The sequence below is a fragment of the Crocuta crocuta genome, unplaced genomic scaffold (genome assembly GCF_008692635.1).
Source record: "Crocuta crocuta isolate KB4526 unplaced genomic scaffold, BGI_CrCroc_1.0 scaffold430, whole genome shotgun sequence".
In the NCBI taxonomy this organism is placed as follows: domain Eukaryota; kingdom Metazoa; phylum Chordata; class Mammalia; order Carnivora; family Hyaenidae; genus Crocuta; species Crocuta crocuta.
This window is the reverse complement of record NW_027527934.1, coordinates 2,401,745-2,418,255: the sequence shown is the minus strand read 5'-3', so window position 1 is coordinate 2,418,255 and position 16,511 is coordinate 2,401,745. Positions and strand designations below refer to the sequence as shown.

Genomic DNA, 16,511 nt, shown 5'->3' with positions numbered 1-16,511 from the left:
TACAGTCATACCGGAATTCTATTTTTTGTCATCATGCATTTTACCAATTCAATAAAACTAAAAACATAATTATCATCATGTGAATGTTCAGGAAGAACTTTGCTATTGAAAATGAGTCTTCATACTGGACCTATTTGGAAACTATTGTTTATTTTATTTCATTATGGGGAGGGGGGCGTAGAGGGAGAGAAAGAATCTTAAGCAGGCTCCACACTCCGAATCGAGCCAGAGTGTGGCTTGATCTCATGACTCTGGGATCATGACTTAAGCCAAAATCAAGAGTCCTTGGCTCAACCTACTGGGCCACCCAGGCGCCCCACCACTGATACTATTTAAATACATGATTGCAAGAACACAGTACATTAGATAAAGGAGGGATTTGTGAGTAGACAAGTCCAACCCAGGACTGACAATATCTGGATCATAGAGGAAATATTGGGAAATCTCTGTTGGGTAATCCTACTCATACATCACATTGCTCAGTGTAAAATGTAATTACTACTTCAGTGAATTACGATTATAATTCTATTAATGAGAATTACGAAGACCCTCAGGCACATGGTTGGAAGCAGGGAGATGGATTACTTTATCTGCTTACTCTTTGACTCTGAGACTGTGTTTCCTTCCAAAGCACTTACAGGAGTGATTGATTGGTTTAAAAGGGAGCAGTCACATTTGATCTATAACTTCAGTGTTCCAGGATCCCCAGGGAAGAGTCACTCATTCAACTTAGTGCTCGTCTGTATGATAGCTTGTTAGACCAAAAGATCGATATTCCAAGAAATTAAGTGTCAGGAAGGTAGTGTTTGGTCCTTTTCGTCACTTCCTTACCTTCACAATAGCAAGAACTCACATCGTTACCATCGGTAATTCTTCCAGGTCCTCAGAAGGGTATGTGGTGAGGAATAATAGTGGCCTCTCCATATGCCAGCCGAGCTAAATGAAGGTGTAGAATGAAGGTGGTTTAAGGACACATAACGTTCTGCACTGCTCTTCGCACCTCATTCCTCTTGCCACCCCATCTCCTGGGTATGAGTACCACTTTCCCGCTCGCTTCCCCTCCCGCACGCCTCCACCTAGACCGCAAACTTGTCGAGGCCACCGAACTACACTTCCCACAATGCTATGCGCCGGCTGGCCTCGCGTGAGGTTTCTCCTAGGCTGCCGTTGTAATTAATTTTGAATTAAAGCCACATTTCCTGGGAACAGCTGAGTTACTGTCCTCTTCTCCGTTAAGAAAACTCTTTTCCCCTCCACCTACTATATCCAATGTTTGGCGGAGCAGTCTCTGCGGCGAGAAATTCATTTAGGCGACTGCTATGGCCACCCATTTCCTCTTCGAGCTTCGGCCCCTGCCAGGTCCCCGGGGCCCTGGGAGTGTCATTGGTGGATGACCGCAGCTCTTGCCGTTGCCGCTGTCACTGCGACCATGGCCTCTGGCAGCAGCTGCCTGGCAGCCGCCCGCCTCCTGTCGCGCTCCTTCCTCCGTGAGTCCTGCCGAGACTCTCCCCCAGACCTCCGAGAGTTCCTGGCCTCGCTGGGCCCAACATCCCAGTCCAGGACGTGGCTGGGCCCTCCGGGGCTGGACCTCAGAGGGGGCCTAGGAGCCGCGGGAGTGCGGCCCCAAGTCGGGGACCTCCTGGGGCGGAAGGAGCTTTGCTGGATTTGTGGGGTGGCGGGGAGTGACTTGGGCGGCTGGCCTAAGTAGGGTGGCCGAGCCAGGATTCGGGTTTGGGAGCCCTGCAGACCTGCGGGCATGCTCTAGCGCCCGCGATGATGAATAGCCGCATGGGGGCGGCATCTAGACTGCCCCTATATGGGTGTGAGAGGTGAGGTGGTCCAGGATGAACTGAGCTGGGAGAGTGAGTGTTTATAGATTGAGAGGTAGGGGGAGGAAGGTCTCAGTAGCAAATTGGGGAGAGCGAGTAAGGCTATGCCTTGTTTTCTTTCTGTAGATTGTAGACTTAGCAGAAAGCTGGTACCTTAGCCAACAGTTTGCAGTGTCTCCACCAGGCGGTGTGGACTCCTCAGTTCCTGAAAAATTAACACCCAAGGTTGCTAGTCTTTGCGTAATGCTGACTTGAAAATTCTTGCTATGTTCAAAGTCTCTGTGTTAGATTGGCTGTATGGGAAGAGACTTTGGAATCAGCCGTATCACATTTGAAGTCTGGTTAGTCCCTTACAGTCTGTGTAATAACCCTGGGCACTTTTCTGAATCTGCTTCTCAAGTTCTGTTTCCAATCCCATCAAAATAATTTAATGAATCTGAGACATCATCACTTGTAAGGCGCACCATTATTTTGTCTACTATTAACAGTAGAAAATGATTGCTAATTAAAATTGTGTCATGCCATTAGTTGTCAGATGCATCCAGATTTAAAAGATGTTAAAAAGTGGGGCGCCTGGGTAGCTCAGTCGGTTAAGTGTCCAACTTCGGCTCAGGTCATGATCTCACGGTTTGTGGGTTGGAGCCGCAGGTCGGCCTCTGTGCTGACAGCTCGGAGCCTGGATGGAGCCTGCTTCAGATTCTGTGTCTCCCTCTCTCTCTTTGTCTCTCTCTTTCTCTCTGCCCCTCTCCCACTCGCTCTCTGCCTCTGTCTCTCAAAATAAAATAAAGACAACAAAAAATTTTAAAAAAACATGTTAAAAAGTAAAAAAATGTACATCTTAGAAATGATGAAGTACAGGATAATCTGGGTTCACTGTGCAGAATTATTTAAATAATTTATATAAGGTACCTGGGATGTAATACAGACTCAACTATAGTTAGTTTTCTTCTTTTCTTACACTTTACTCCTAATTCTGCTTGTACTGAGTATTGGACAAGACTTAATTCATTTCTTGAGAGGATTACATTCCAAAAGTGTGGGAAGATGACTGTGCACTTAATAGTTGCACTTACCTACCAGACCACATCTGGCTAGATAATTTTGGCAACTAGGAAAAAGTTGGGAAAGTTTTCTGGAGATTCTTAGTGTATAATTTAAAGGACAATGGAATGTACTGTAGGCTGAAGGGAAAGAGGGATTAATTAATAGCCATGCCATTCTCACCTGAGGTCCTGCTCCTCTGAGTTTCTGAAAAATACTAGCCTCAGGTAGGTCTGCTGTGTTCGTAGGAGAGTCTTAAGGGAAGTCAAAACAGTCAGGATCTTTAATCCACCCTTACCAATATTTAGTAACCCTTTTCTCACAGGACTGGGAGTTCTTTTTTCCCACACAGGCCTTAAAAAATCAAGTGCAGTTTTCTGTTGCTCAGATGGTCTTCATTTATCCTAGTTGTGTGATTAATCTGTTATTAAAAGTCTGAGAGTCTGAGATCCAAACCAAGTTCTCTCCTATATTAGAGGGGTTACAGGGTATACTGTTTAATTCAGACACCCTCTAAATCCTCCAGGTCTTCTTATGCCACATTTTTAAACCCATTTCCACTTTCACCAGAAAAACAGCAGCCACGACAATTCTACCTTGCAAACCTTTTTTTAGGGTGGTCACAAATTATTTAGGCTCTGAGGTTAGTAATAGAACTAGAGATGCTAGAGAATTTTGTTTCCTCTGTCCTCTTAAGTTTCAGTACCAACTGAAGGGTACATTTGTGCTGAAGGTCACGAGTGTTGCAATATTGATTTGCTTTAGGGGGGAAAAATCTTGTAGGTGTCTTCCAGAGCTCTGCTGGAATGTTTAGAAAATTTTCAGCCAGAACAAACAAACAAACAAAAACAAAACCAAAAAGGCCCAAAGAACAAAATAAAAACAAACCAGTTTTATAGTTTATGAAAAAAGGGAAAGAATCCAGTTGAAATGAGGAAAGAAAATAAAATGAAAACTATGGAAGATTTCTTCGATGAGCAAGTTTAACAATTTTATAAGCACATTTGAAGTGGAGTTAGTAAACTCAAGAAATACAAAGCGATGCAAGGTCATTTTAAACATAAGCCAGGGATTCCTGTAGGTTGGGTCTTGTAGAATAAATAGGGAACAAGAGGCAGTATTTTTAGCCCCTGAATTATGGCATTTTAATGCCAGAAAGTGAAACTTACAATCCACTGGTGTCATGTCTTTGTCAAATGAAGACATAAACCCAGAAAGTTTCCTGGCCAATATCAGAATGGATATTAGAATTCAGGTCTTCTTACTCTGTGTAGTATTCTTTTTTACTAATACATGCTTTGTGATATGAGTCCCCTTCTCTGAAGCTGTGGTCTTCCTTCCTTCCTTCCTTCCTTCCTTCCTTCCTTCCTTCCTTCCTTCCTTTCTTTTCTTCCTTCCTTCCTTCCTTCCTTCCTTTCTTTCCTTCCTTCCTTCCTTCCTTCCTTCCTTCCCGAAAGAGTACTCAAGCCAGAGAGGAGCAGAGAGAGAATCTTAAGCAGGCTCCATGCTCAGTGCCGGAGCCCAGTGCGAGGCTCCATCCCATGACCCTGAGATCATGACCTGAGCTGAGTTGAGTGTTGGACACTCAACCAACTGAGCCACCTAGGCACCCCTCTTTGTCATTTTCATTTTCATTTTTGGCAGCCTTGTTTTGTTGAGGTGACTCCCCAGCTCAAAGATGCCACCTGCCTTTTTCCTGTGTTTGTCAAGTTGTGTATGCGAATTTTGGAATCAGGCAAACATTCAGAAATGTCACTGGAGAAAAGGGACCTTCAACAGTGATGTTTCTGATACTAGTATCTGTTGCCTTTCCATCTAAGAACCAAATCTCTATTTAAGAAATACAAAATGGTCTTGATCTAAATGTACTAGCAAAGCCATGAGAAAGCAATGTGATTTTCTGACCTCAGGCTCATTTTTCCACAGAGACATAATTGTGGAATTCAAAATTGTGGGATGTTCAAAAGAATTTCTGTAAGTATAGGAGAACAGTCTCGTTTTACCAAAGGACAGGAATGTCGTTACTATAGACCCCCCCTTTTTTTGTTACATCTCAATGTGTCTTATAACTGAGCATATCTACAGTAAAGTGGCAGCATTTTTTCTTATTAGTCCTTAATAGTACTTAAGTGGTATTTTAGATTTGATGACATATGGCACTTTTGGTCAGCTAATCTTCACTTGTAAGTAAATATTAAATGAATATGTAATTCTGCATTTGAGTAGGGGATTATTTGGGTTTGGGAGTAATTGGTTGCTGAGTTTCTCTGCTATAAGGTTCTATAGGTAGGGACCACAATAGCATATATACTACATACATATATATAATACGTCATTAGAAAATATCGACTTATTAAATTCATAAGTGCATGCATGAATAAATGAGTAACAAGTACACAGTTTGCAAGGTTTGGAAGAAGAGTGCTTTCATGAATCTCAGATTAATGGTTGGGAGTGTAGGAGTGGTCAAAAAAGGCTATGGTTTGAGTCCCATCTGGGCAGGTGCTCTCTGGCCAGAACTTTATCATGCATCCCAGAGCCATTTCATAAATGATATGGTTGCTCTCTTTGGTGAAGAGGACTCTGCATGTGGCTAACGGATACAAATTTATCACCCTTGTTGAAGGCACATCCCTCTCATTACTCAGCCCCTTTCCTCCATAGCCTTTGTTACAGTTGTAACTCATGTAGTTTTGTGTTTCTTTGTTTAATGTTTAGCTGTCTTACAGGGTAGGGCTCTTCATGTGGGTAGGACCTGAGACCATCTTGTTGGCTTCTGGATCCCTGGTACCTGGCAGACAGCTTGGCACAAAGAACACCTCAGAGCAGTGTAGTCTTCTCATTCTGCATTGATAATCATGATGATATAGATAGCTAATAGTGAAATAGCACTTCCTCTACCCGAGGCATCGTTCTACATGCTGTTTATATTATGAGCTCGTTTAATTCTCATATTGCCTATGAGGCACATAATATTACTATCCCCATTTTTTTTTCACAGTGAAGCTGCACCTTTAAAAATGTTTCATATGGTAAAAAGTTACAAGTATATGTGTACATACTACATAGTATATGTAGACATGGGTTAGTATATTTACAGGTAAACATATATAGGATATGCATAAGGATATATACAAAACATTTCCCATTGCACTTTGTTAAAATATGAATTATATGTTTCTCCTTTTAGGAAATGACTTAGCTTTGTGTTCATGTAGGATGTCAACCCAATTTCGAAAGCACACCAGCCACTTTGCTACCTAGTTTACAGGCGTCATCTCATAACAACATCACAGGATCCTTGTGGGCAGCTGTTATTCCATTTACAGATGGGAAGACTGAGGTTAAGGGAGATCAAAAGATCTGTGGCAGGTCAATGGCTGGTGAGCAGCAGAGCATAAACTCAAGCCCAGGCCTTTCTGATTCCTCAGAGCCCTTCTCAGACACTACTGGGATGCAGTCCGAAGGTTAGGCTGGCCAGTTTCTAAGAACTGGAGAGAAGGCATCACCACCACGTTCCCTAGCCTTCACCATTGGGGAATTCTTCCTGGTGGCCAAACTCAGGCCTTCCTGCTGCCCTAATATGTAATTTAAAGCACTCGTTTTCTTTCTTTCTTTTTTAAATGTTCATTTATTTTGAGAGAGAGGAGAGACCATGCTTGTGTGTGTAGGTGTGCACACGTAAACGTTTGAGGGACAGAGGGAATTCCAAAAAGACTGGGTGCTGTCAGTGCAGAGCCGGGCCTGGGGCTTGATCTCCTGAATTGTGAGATCATGACTTGAGCTGAAATCAAGAGTCAGACCCTTAACCAACTGAGCAATCCAGATGCCCCTAAAATGCTTATTTTCTTAACATTAGTTAAGTTAGACAACAACATTGTCTGTTGATTTACCATTTGTCTGTCTTTAGTTGTGTTTCTTGTTCATGGCCTTTATCCATATTTGGTCTCTATCTTGTTGGTACTTCATGTTGCTGAAGTTAATCCCTTGTCTGTTACATGTTATGAAAACACTTCTGGTCTGTCACTGCCTTAACTCTGCCTGTGGTATGTTTTACTCTAAGCTCTTTCATTTTTCCTGTTGTGAAATAGTCCATTTGCATCACATTACTGTGTCTGGATTCTATTTGTTTAAAAAAAAGGTTAGTATGGAATTTGTACTAGATTAAGATAAGAGCTTTGAGGACTGCTAGAGCATGTAGTGTCGGACTTCTGTGCAATCTTTAGACAAATTTTAGGGAAACCTATGATCTTTGCATGTACAAAAATGGTTGTAAGTTTTTCTCCCCTTCTTTCCTGTTAAGTAGGAAAAATGAGATGGAACTTGTGACATTTAGCTTGATATAGGTGGGTTTTTTGTAGACCCTGTCTCTTGTCCTGAAATTCAGGGAAACATGTCTTGTACCCGGACTCTGTATGGGAGATACCATGGTGTAAAAGACATGGGCCTTATAGTCTGGCATTTACAGTTAGAAGTTCCAGAGTATTTAGATGATACTTAAAATAATCTTGAGCCAAATTTAACCTTAAATAATTTTTCTGAGAAATAATGCAGTAAGCAAAGTAACAGATTGTGTGCACCTATCCATATACAGTGTGTGGCATAAGTATTATATACCCCATGAAAGTGTTTGCAGGTTCCAATCTTCTTAATCTCAGGTTCCCTAAACACCCCCTATTGTATTCACCAGTAATGAATGTCATGTGAAGATTTAAGGATTCCTCACTGTCCAATATTTTATTTAATGTGAACTTATATGAATTAATGCAAGTGGAATTCTTAGGGAGTTGAGTACCATTGACTCTCTTTTAAAAAAAATTTTTTTAAATGTTTTATTTATTTCTGAGAGAGAGAGAGAGACAGCGTGAGCAAGGGAGGGTCAGAGAGACAGGGAGACACAGAATTTGAAGCAGCCTCCAGGCTCTGAGCTAGCTGTCAGCACAGAACCCGACACAGGGCTCAAACTCATGAACCATGAGATCATGACCTGAGGCAGGCGAAGTTGGACGCTTAACCGACTGAGCCACCCAGGCACCCCACCATTGACTCTCTTAATTGAAAGGTAAAAGGTATTTGCAAGATGGTTTGACCACTCATGTATGCCCTATGTTCTTGATTTAACGTAATGAAATAGCTTTCTCTAGTTACTTGGTCATTTTATAGAGGCCAGGTTTGCATTTAAAACCAAGTATGACTGAGCATCTTTTAGTGGTGGACTGACAACTGAAGATTTGTGCTGTAAACCACTTTCTTCAGCAGAAGTAGAATAGACTGTTTTTCATTACTTTAGGTGTTTGATTGATGGTTTGGGTGGAAAGGAAATCAAGTAGGGAAAGAACATGCAAAGAGCCAGTCTGACAGATATTTACTAGCTGTTTCCAGCAGCTAGTATTTGCTCTCTGCCAGCCCAAATGAAAGAGAGTGGAGGGATTGTGGGAGGGAAGGTGAAGAGGTGCACGGGTGGGGATGAGGAGAGGCTGCTTTCTTGGGGAGCCTCCAACCTGTGATTCTGGGCCATGGATATTATAAAGTAGGAAAGAATGAGGGAAAGAATGATAGAAGTAACTTAGAATTGGGTGAGTTTCACTTGGAATATAAGCATATTTTGCATTATTTCCATTCCGAAGCTGCAGAGGAGGCAGAAATGAAGGTGAGGAGAATTACAAAGTACAGTCAACCTCTGTACTTACTGTCCTCCTCACAGCCATGGCATCTGGCAGAGTGTGCTTGGTTTAAATGGCCAGGGACAGGGCAGGTTCGTCTGGCTTGTTGGGGTGCCTCAGGTTTTCCTCTGGGTTTCAGAGACCATTTTGATTGCTAGCATCTCTCATTCAGTTGACCTACATGTCCTAGAGCAGTATTTCAGAAAAAAGAGGCATATAGTAGCCAGTGGTTCCTTATCTAGAACCTTCTGTGACATGTTGATCTTTACTATACAGGTGCAGGTGTCCGTTTGGATGATCTGGGGCCAAGGAGCTGCATGGGCTAGGACTAGGCAGACGTGAAGAGAGTTTTTAGTTGCGGAGAGATTATAGCCATGTCCAGGAACCAAACAACCCTCTTTACTTTCTTTAGGAGGTTGGAGGTCAAGTAGCAGGGATGCTAGGTGTGAACTGCTGGTAGTCTGGGCCTCATTTTGGAGATAGTCCCAATAAGGAATCCATCCCTTAACCCTACCCTCTCTGACCCTCCAACCCACAATCCCTCCCCCACTTCCCAACGTACACAGACTGAGTTGGGACAGGAGAGTTTACCTCAGATGTCCAACACCTTTTCCTATCACAGTACATTTCACACTGTACTTCTGGCCCACTTTATGCCCGTTCGGGTGGATTGTGAGTCCCTTGAGGGCTGAGACTCTTATTCAACACTTTGTCCTTGATACTTGGCATTGTGGCTTGGCATAGGTGCTCCCCAATGCTGACTGAAGAAGTGAATGATGACAACTCCAGGAACTGGGTTATGTGCCTGATTATTCTAGCATCCTCATTTCAGTACCAGTGACACCTTGTCTGGTTTCTTTTCAGGACAAAATATCAGGAATATCTTGTGTTTGAACATATACTTTGGGTTTGGTTCAAAAGTCATGATAGTCTGTTAGTTGTAGCTTAGCTGCAGTTAGGTCTATATGAACCTGGGCTCATATAGTAGAGAGGAGATCACATGCACACGTGCACACACATATGCATGACAGATCTCCCAAGATCGACTTTACCAGAGATTTAGAGTGTCAGGGTCAACTGCACAAGCTGAGAAATACCAAAGGGCTAGGAAACTGGAAGGTCAGCTGCTATTTATCACACTTTCTGATGCAGTTTTTATGAGCACCAAAGATCTCGGGTTGTGAAGTCTTAAGCTCCATAGAGTTGGTCTAGGAGGTCTGGAGTAGAAGGAGGAGAAGATAGTGATATTAGTTGTTCTGCTGTTGAGCCCGTGCTTTATGCATGTAGGCAGATCTGTCTTTTCTCAGGGTGATAGAGCTACTCCTGCCCCTGTGGAAGGAAAGTTGAACTGTCTGATTTCTCCTTTCTTAAGAATGAGTATAAGAATACTTGTGGAAGGCCCAGCTTTGTCTTCCAAAAGCAAGTATTTCCTTGTAGCAAGTATGGGCCCCAGATACCCTGATCTTATTATTGTTTGATCTTATAATCGAATTTGTTGTCCTGTCTGGAAACTCCTGATGGTGGACCATGTATTGAAGATTCCAGGAATGGAAAGGACTGGTGCAGCAGATTCTGTCCGGGATAGCAGTGGGAATACTTCCACATGTATAGTGGTTGAGGGTCTCCAGCTGGGAGAATGGAGCAATGGGCAAAAATGGGTCTTAAGTGACAGCCCTGGATAGGGTAAGTCCTGAGGCTGCGAATTCCCTTTGTAGTGTCTGTTGTCCTGGGTTCAGGTGCTTAGCTATGCCCACTGTGGCAGGACTTGACCCTCAGTGCCCCTTCATGGCCCCTCATTCAGCATACTACAGTTCAAGAACGAAGCTGTCTGTTACCCAGCAGATCTATGTGCACATAGAACACTCCTTTCCCAGTTGGGAAGGGTGAATTTTGGCCTGTCTCTTCCCTAGACATACAAGGGACTCCAAAATTCAGAGTTGTTAGAAACTGAGGTATGCACAGTAGTTGAAGACAGCTCAAGAGATGCCCAAAGGGCCAGATACAGATCAGTTATGGAACTTGGGACCTAAGGATTTAAGAGGACAACAGGCAGTGATTCAAGACAGAAAGCATGGAATAGACCCTGGGCACAACTTTTCTAGAGTTAGCTTCTATGGGTTAATTCAGTGGTAGCAGGACAACCTGACACTTTGAAAAGGCCAGGGATGGGCCACAGAGACAGCAAGTTGGGGCTGTAATGAAGGTTTAAAAGTAGTCAGAGAGTAGCCCACAGTTGTAATTCATCAGTGCTTAACTTTCTACTGACTTTTGTAATATGGGAGCTGGTCTTAGTAACTAAAGAGATTTATCAGATTTCATTGCAGTAGATTGCTGAAAGTAAATTAGATATTTTTTTTTTTTTTTTTTTACAAATTCTTCTCTCATCTGCTTATATATTTCATTTTCCCTATTTCTTCTATATGTAAGGTCTGGTGTCTTACATCAGAAGATGATCAAATTAAGTAACCTTGGATTATATATTAGACAAGTATTATCTCTGACTTAAGCTTTAACATTAATATTTAATGTTAACATTTAATGTTATTTTGGGGAATGACTTGCAGAGTAGTTCTTACAAGCTCTCTGAACAAAGTGTGCCTCTCCACTCACCTATTATTTATAGATGTTGGGCTTAAACAGATTGGGGAAGGGGCTCCTGCCTGGCTTAGTCAGAAGAGCATGTGACTCTTGATCTCAGGGTTGTGAGTTTGAGCCTCACATTGGGTGTAGAGATTACTAAAAAACTAAGTAAACTTAGGAAAAAAAAAAAAAAAGGTTGAGGGGCTCCTGGGTGGCTGAGTCGGTTAAGTGTCCGACTTTCGCTTAGGTCATGATCTCGCGGTTTGTGTGTTTGAGCCCCGTGTCGGGCTCTGTGCTGATAGCCAGCTCAGAGCCTGGAGTCTGTTTCAGATTCTGTGTTTCCTTCTCTTTCTGACCCTCCCCTGCTCAGGCTGTCTCTCTCTCTCTCCTAGAAATAAATAAAAATAATTAAAAAAAAAAAAAGGTTGAGTAAAATGGGCAAAGAATGTGGCTGTTTAGCAAACATTATTAGTACAATTGATACCTGGTCCCTGGATTTGAGCCATTTGTCTTTGGGGAATGAAAATTCTAAACTTAAGCTTTTCTCATACATTTAGAAAAGGCTACAAGATTGTGGTTCTTGGTAAAGAGGGGATCCTGGAGAATAGAACAGTGTCTATTTTTTTATTCCTCTATTTCTGTAGCCTTTGTGTGTCACTTAAAGTTTCCATGATCACAAGATAGCCCCTGTATTAGAGGATTTTTTTTTTTTTTTTGGTCACTCAGTTCAGTTCATGGTCCAAAAGTTTGGAGAAATTATAATGTGTCATATTTTCTTTACTTTTCAGTGCAACAGAATGGAATTCGGCATTGTTCCTATATAACTTCCCGGAAACATCTCTATGTTGATAAAAATACAAAGGTTATTTGCCAGGGTTTCACCGGTAAGCAGGTATGTGTCAAGATGTTTTATAAAGATGCACACTACGGATACAAAAACATTTTAAAGTATTTTCTATGTTTTTAATATCACAGATTTATAATATATGATTGTTGAAGAAAAGTAATGTACGGCAATGGAGTTATATCTTGGTGGGGGGAGGGGGATTGGGTGCTATAGTCAGGCCGTAAGATGAAAACTGTTTAAACTTACCTTGACAATCCCCCCCACAAGAGCACATGATGTTAGAAACCACATACTGTCTTTCAGTCAGTTTAACACAACTGGTTTTCCCCCAGCACTGGAAAAGATTACTGTTTCTTTAACTGACTACTAGGTAAAGTAGGTGGCTTGTGTTTAGGCCTTTTGTAAAAAACGTACACAGGTAAACACAGATCAGTGTGGGGAAATGCTCCTGGGAACGGAGGTAGGCGGAATAATCAGCACACTGACTTTTCTCATCTTGGACTCTCTGAGCAAATGGTCTTCAAAGGGACTAGCAGGCAAAATTGCCTGAAGTGTTTTAATTTGTTCTCATTCACTTAAATTCATTATCTCTCCCTACTCCTGCTTACATCTTAGAATTTGTAAAAGTTTTAAATACATGTGAAATGTGATTCCACAATAAAATGCAACGTGAGAATCTCCTTTCCTGCCTTCCTATCGTTCTATGCTATGATATATATCCTGCATTTTACATGTCTATAGAGTAGATTCATAAAAGAAAAATTGAGTGTTAAGGTTCTGTGTATTTAAAATTGTAACAGCTAGGGGCGCCTGGGTGGCTTAGTCGGTTAAGCATCCGACTTTCGCTTAGGTCATGATCTCGCGGTTCGTGGGTTCGAGCCCCGCGTCGGGCTCTGTGCTGACAGCCAGCTCAGAGCCTGGAGCCTGTTTCAGTCTGTGACTCCCTCTCTCTCTGACCCTCCCTTGCTCATGCTGTCTCTCTCTCTCTCTCCTAGAAATAAATAAAAAATTTAAAAAAAAAAAAAATTGTAACAGCTATTGCTAAATTACCCTTTAAAACATTCGTACAAATTTATAGTTCCACCATAATAGACGCAGATTTTTGTAAAATCAAGGAATACTACCAAATCAATTAGAAGATAGCCATGAGTCTTAACACATAGTATCCCTTTCATTATTTAAAGAAGATATGGCAAGATAAAAGCAGTTAATGACTTTTTGTGTGTGATTTAAAAGTTAGTGATTTTTCTATAATCAGAAGAATCATCGTGTCTATTCTGTGGTATTTTGGTAATCTAGGGCAGGAGTCTGCAAATTTATTCCGGAAAGGACGAGATTGTAAATATTAGACTTAGTGGGCCATGCAGTCTCTGTCCACAACTACTCAATGACATTGTAACTGCAAAAGCAGCTATCGATAATATGTCAATGAATGGGCATGGTTGTATGCCAGTAAAATGGTTTATAAAACCAGGCCAAACTCACACCATATTTTTCTAACCCTTGATCTATAGGATAATACCTAAATATCCAAATTTCTGTAACTTTTGTTTTTAAAGTACTTACAAATTGCTTTAACTCCATAGGTTTTGGTGTTTTTAAAAAATGAATTGATTAGAAAGTTGTTTCATATAAAATGTCCTTTTGCTTTTTTACTTTTTTTCTGAAATTATTGGACATAAAAATGTGTTATTTTTCTGAAATAACTGGACCTTTCTTATTCTCTTCCTCTACTATCTTAAAAAATAATCCACACCAAAAAAAAAAAAAGCAAAAACAAAAAACAAAAAGGAACACCCAAAACCTTTACATTTTGTTCCTAGGCAAAATTGGTTTACTTGTTCTGATAACCATATGTCTTACGAGATCACTTCCATGTGTATGTACTCTAAAGAAAGCTGATGCTCTTCTAAGATTTGAAGTACATTTTATCACTTCTCTGCCAAGTAAAATCATTTTCAAGTTCCTTTTTGGTTAAATATTAATTGTGTTAGCATATAATCAAATGATTGATTAACCCAAATTCCCTGCATTAATTTTATTATATATGATGTTTCTGTTTGCTAAACTTTATATGATCCTGTGACATCTTATCCTATGACCTTTTGTTAAAAGAGCCATTGTTCATGATATAAGCAATATTTGCAACCGTCTGTGCTTCCTGAATTAAGTGTTGGTTTGCCTAAATACTGAAAGCCAAGGTGGTTTCAGTGTCTTTCAGTAATCAGCAATTACATTGTTTCTCATTTACTTTTTTTTTTAAGTAATTGGGAACCTTACTTGTCTCAGATGCGTTAAGATTCTATTATTATAGAGATAACAATGAGGTCTGAAATTTTGAGTTTATCTTCATAGGAAATCTGCCTTTTGTCTCGTTAGTTCTTTTATCCAGTATATACATCGTTCCACGTATGAAAGAGGAATATTTGTATTTCGGAGTGAATTTCAACAATGCAAATTTCCAGCAGGTGGAATTTCTGGTACTGGCTTTGATCTCCTAAAACTATTTCTATTCTTAACTCGATGGTGATAATGGGGTAACTAAGGAAAATAAGCTTATTAACAGCTTTTAGCCCTACTTAGGACTAAAAAAGTAGTCCATTTGAATTTGTTTAACAGAGTTGTGATCTAGGGTAGTGCTTCTTAAGCTGTCTGGAGTGAAAAACCAATTTGGGTTTTTGCCTTTAGTTTTCAATCTAATGCAAACCAACATTTTATTTTTTTGCAAAAGAAGAGTTGCAGCAATATATCACTATAAAAGTTTGCAAGCATTGTCACTTTTATTTTAGCTTTTTAACTAATTTTTTTCTTCTTGTTTTTTCATTTTTCTTTCCTTTGTTTTTTGTAATTTTTTATTCTTTTTTCTTTTTGTGTTTATCTCACTGCAGACCAGCAAGTCTACAAACTACACTTTGAATAGCACTGTTTAAAGAGAGAGCTTTGGCTTGTGATTTGTTTCAAAACTCCATCACTGACTTTAGGCAAGTTAGTTAACATGCTTGCGGCTAAGGTACCTGCTTTGAAAAATGAAGAAGCTGAATCAGGAAATTTCTGAAGTCCCTCTTAAAGTCCCAGTTATTATGCCTGTAATAGAATTTGAGAAGTTGGGTCAGCATTTTTAGGTCCCTATAGAATGACCTCATAGATCCATTCAGTTTCAGCAACTGCTTATTCAGTGCCTACTGTATGTCATGTGTTGGTTTAGGTTCCATCTCTCAGTGAACAAAGTACCCAGAAATCACTGCCTTCTTGGAATCTACATTTTAGTGGTGGGAGGGAGAGAAACATGTCCACAAAACCAATGAGTAAATTATGTGATAAGTTAGAAAGTATAAATGCTTTCTGGAAAAAGTAAACCGTGGGTAGAAGTATGTGTATGTGTGTGGGGTTGTGGTGGTGTTCAGGACGGGGAAGGGGGGATTTTATGTCAGGCGATCAGGGGACACCTGACCTGAGTCAAGATCTAAGGGAGATGTGAGAGCAAAGCGAGTGGATATGAAGGGAAGTGCATTCAAGGCAAAGGGGGACAGCAGGGCCGTGAGGCAGGAATGTGTCTGTCGTGTGCAGTAGCCACAAGGCCAACGTGGCTGGAATGAAATGAATAGTGCGAGAACAGTAAATGAGGCCAGGCAGTTAAGGAGTTTGGATGGGAGGATGCAGGTTGAGTATTGACTTATGGGCCGGTAAAAGGAGTTTGGCTTTGACTGTGAATGAAGTGGAAAACCAAGGGAGAGTTTTGATCAGAGGAGTGTTATGATCTTGCTTATGTTTTAAGAGGATCATTCTGGCTGCTGTGTTGAGAATAGATGAAAGGGAGCCGGGAGCAATATTCTGTCAAGAGTTGATGGTGACTTAGACCATGGTGGTAGCAGAAGGGATGAGATGCTGTCAGTTATATTTTGAAGTTAGGGCAGTAATATATCTGATGTGAGATAGAAGAGAAAGAGAATCAAGGAGGACTTCAGTATTTTTGATCTGGCATCTGTTAGGAGTGGAATTGTCATTCACCGAGATGGGGTGGAGTGGGAGGGGAGTGTCAAGGGGAGTGTCAGGAATTTGGTTTTGAGCACATCCGATGCTTGCCAGTTCTCCAAGTGGAGATGTCAGATGGGCAGTTGACAGTGTGAGTTTGGAGCTTAAAGCAAAGGTCTGGGTTGGGTATGGAGGTGTGTGTGTGTGTGTGTGTGTGTGTGTGTCTGTGTCTGTGGGAGGGGTCACCATATGGATTATTGCCATTATAAGGGATGAGATCATTAAGGGCCAAATTCAGATGAAAAAGAGAAGTCTAAGGAGAGAGAGAACGAGAAGAGGACAACCAGGGGAGATAGAGCCCTAGAAGCCTCGTGAAAAGTAGTCTTTCAATTTATGGAGACATTTTTGGTTGTCCCAACAGCTGAGTGGGGTGGAGAGGAGGGTGTGGTACTGGAATCTACTGAGTAGAGGCCAGGGGTGCTGCTAAACGTTGTGCAAAGTACAGGACAACTTCCCTTAACAGTGAATCCATGGGACCAAAATGTCTGTAGTGCCGAGGTTGAAGAGGGACAGTGAATG

The 16,511-nt window shown here is 41.2% G+C and overlaps 1 protein-coding gene across 2 annotated transcripts in view; it reads left to right on the top strand.

The window, feature by feature from the left end:
• The first annotated feature begins 1,371 nt into the window (after positions 1-1,371).
• SUCLG1 (succinate-CoA ligase GDP/ADP-forming subunit alpha) overlaps positions 1,372-16,511 on the top strand; it is a 34,378-nt gene continuing 19,238 nt past the window's right edge. The window contains exons 1-2 of one of the 2 annotated variants that reach the window (XM_077751899.1): positions 1,372-1,487; positions 11,902-12,005. In XM_077751899.1, coding sequence (XP_077608025.1) covers positions 1,391-1,487; positions 11,902-12,005 — 201 coding nt within the window. In that variant the 5' untranslated portion in view covers positions 1,372-1,390. Of the gene's footprint in view, positions 1,488-1,684; positions 1,830-11,901; positions 12,006-16,511 lie in introns of those variants that run through there. The other variant, XM_077751900.1, reaches the window with a different exon arrangement.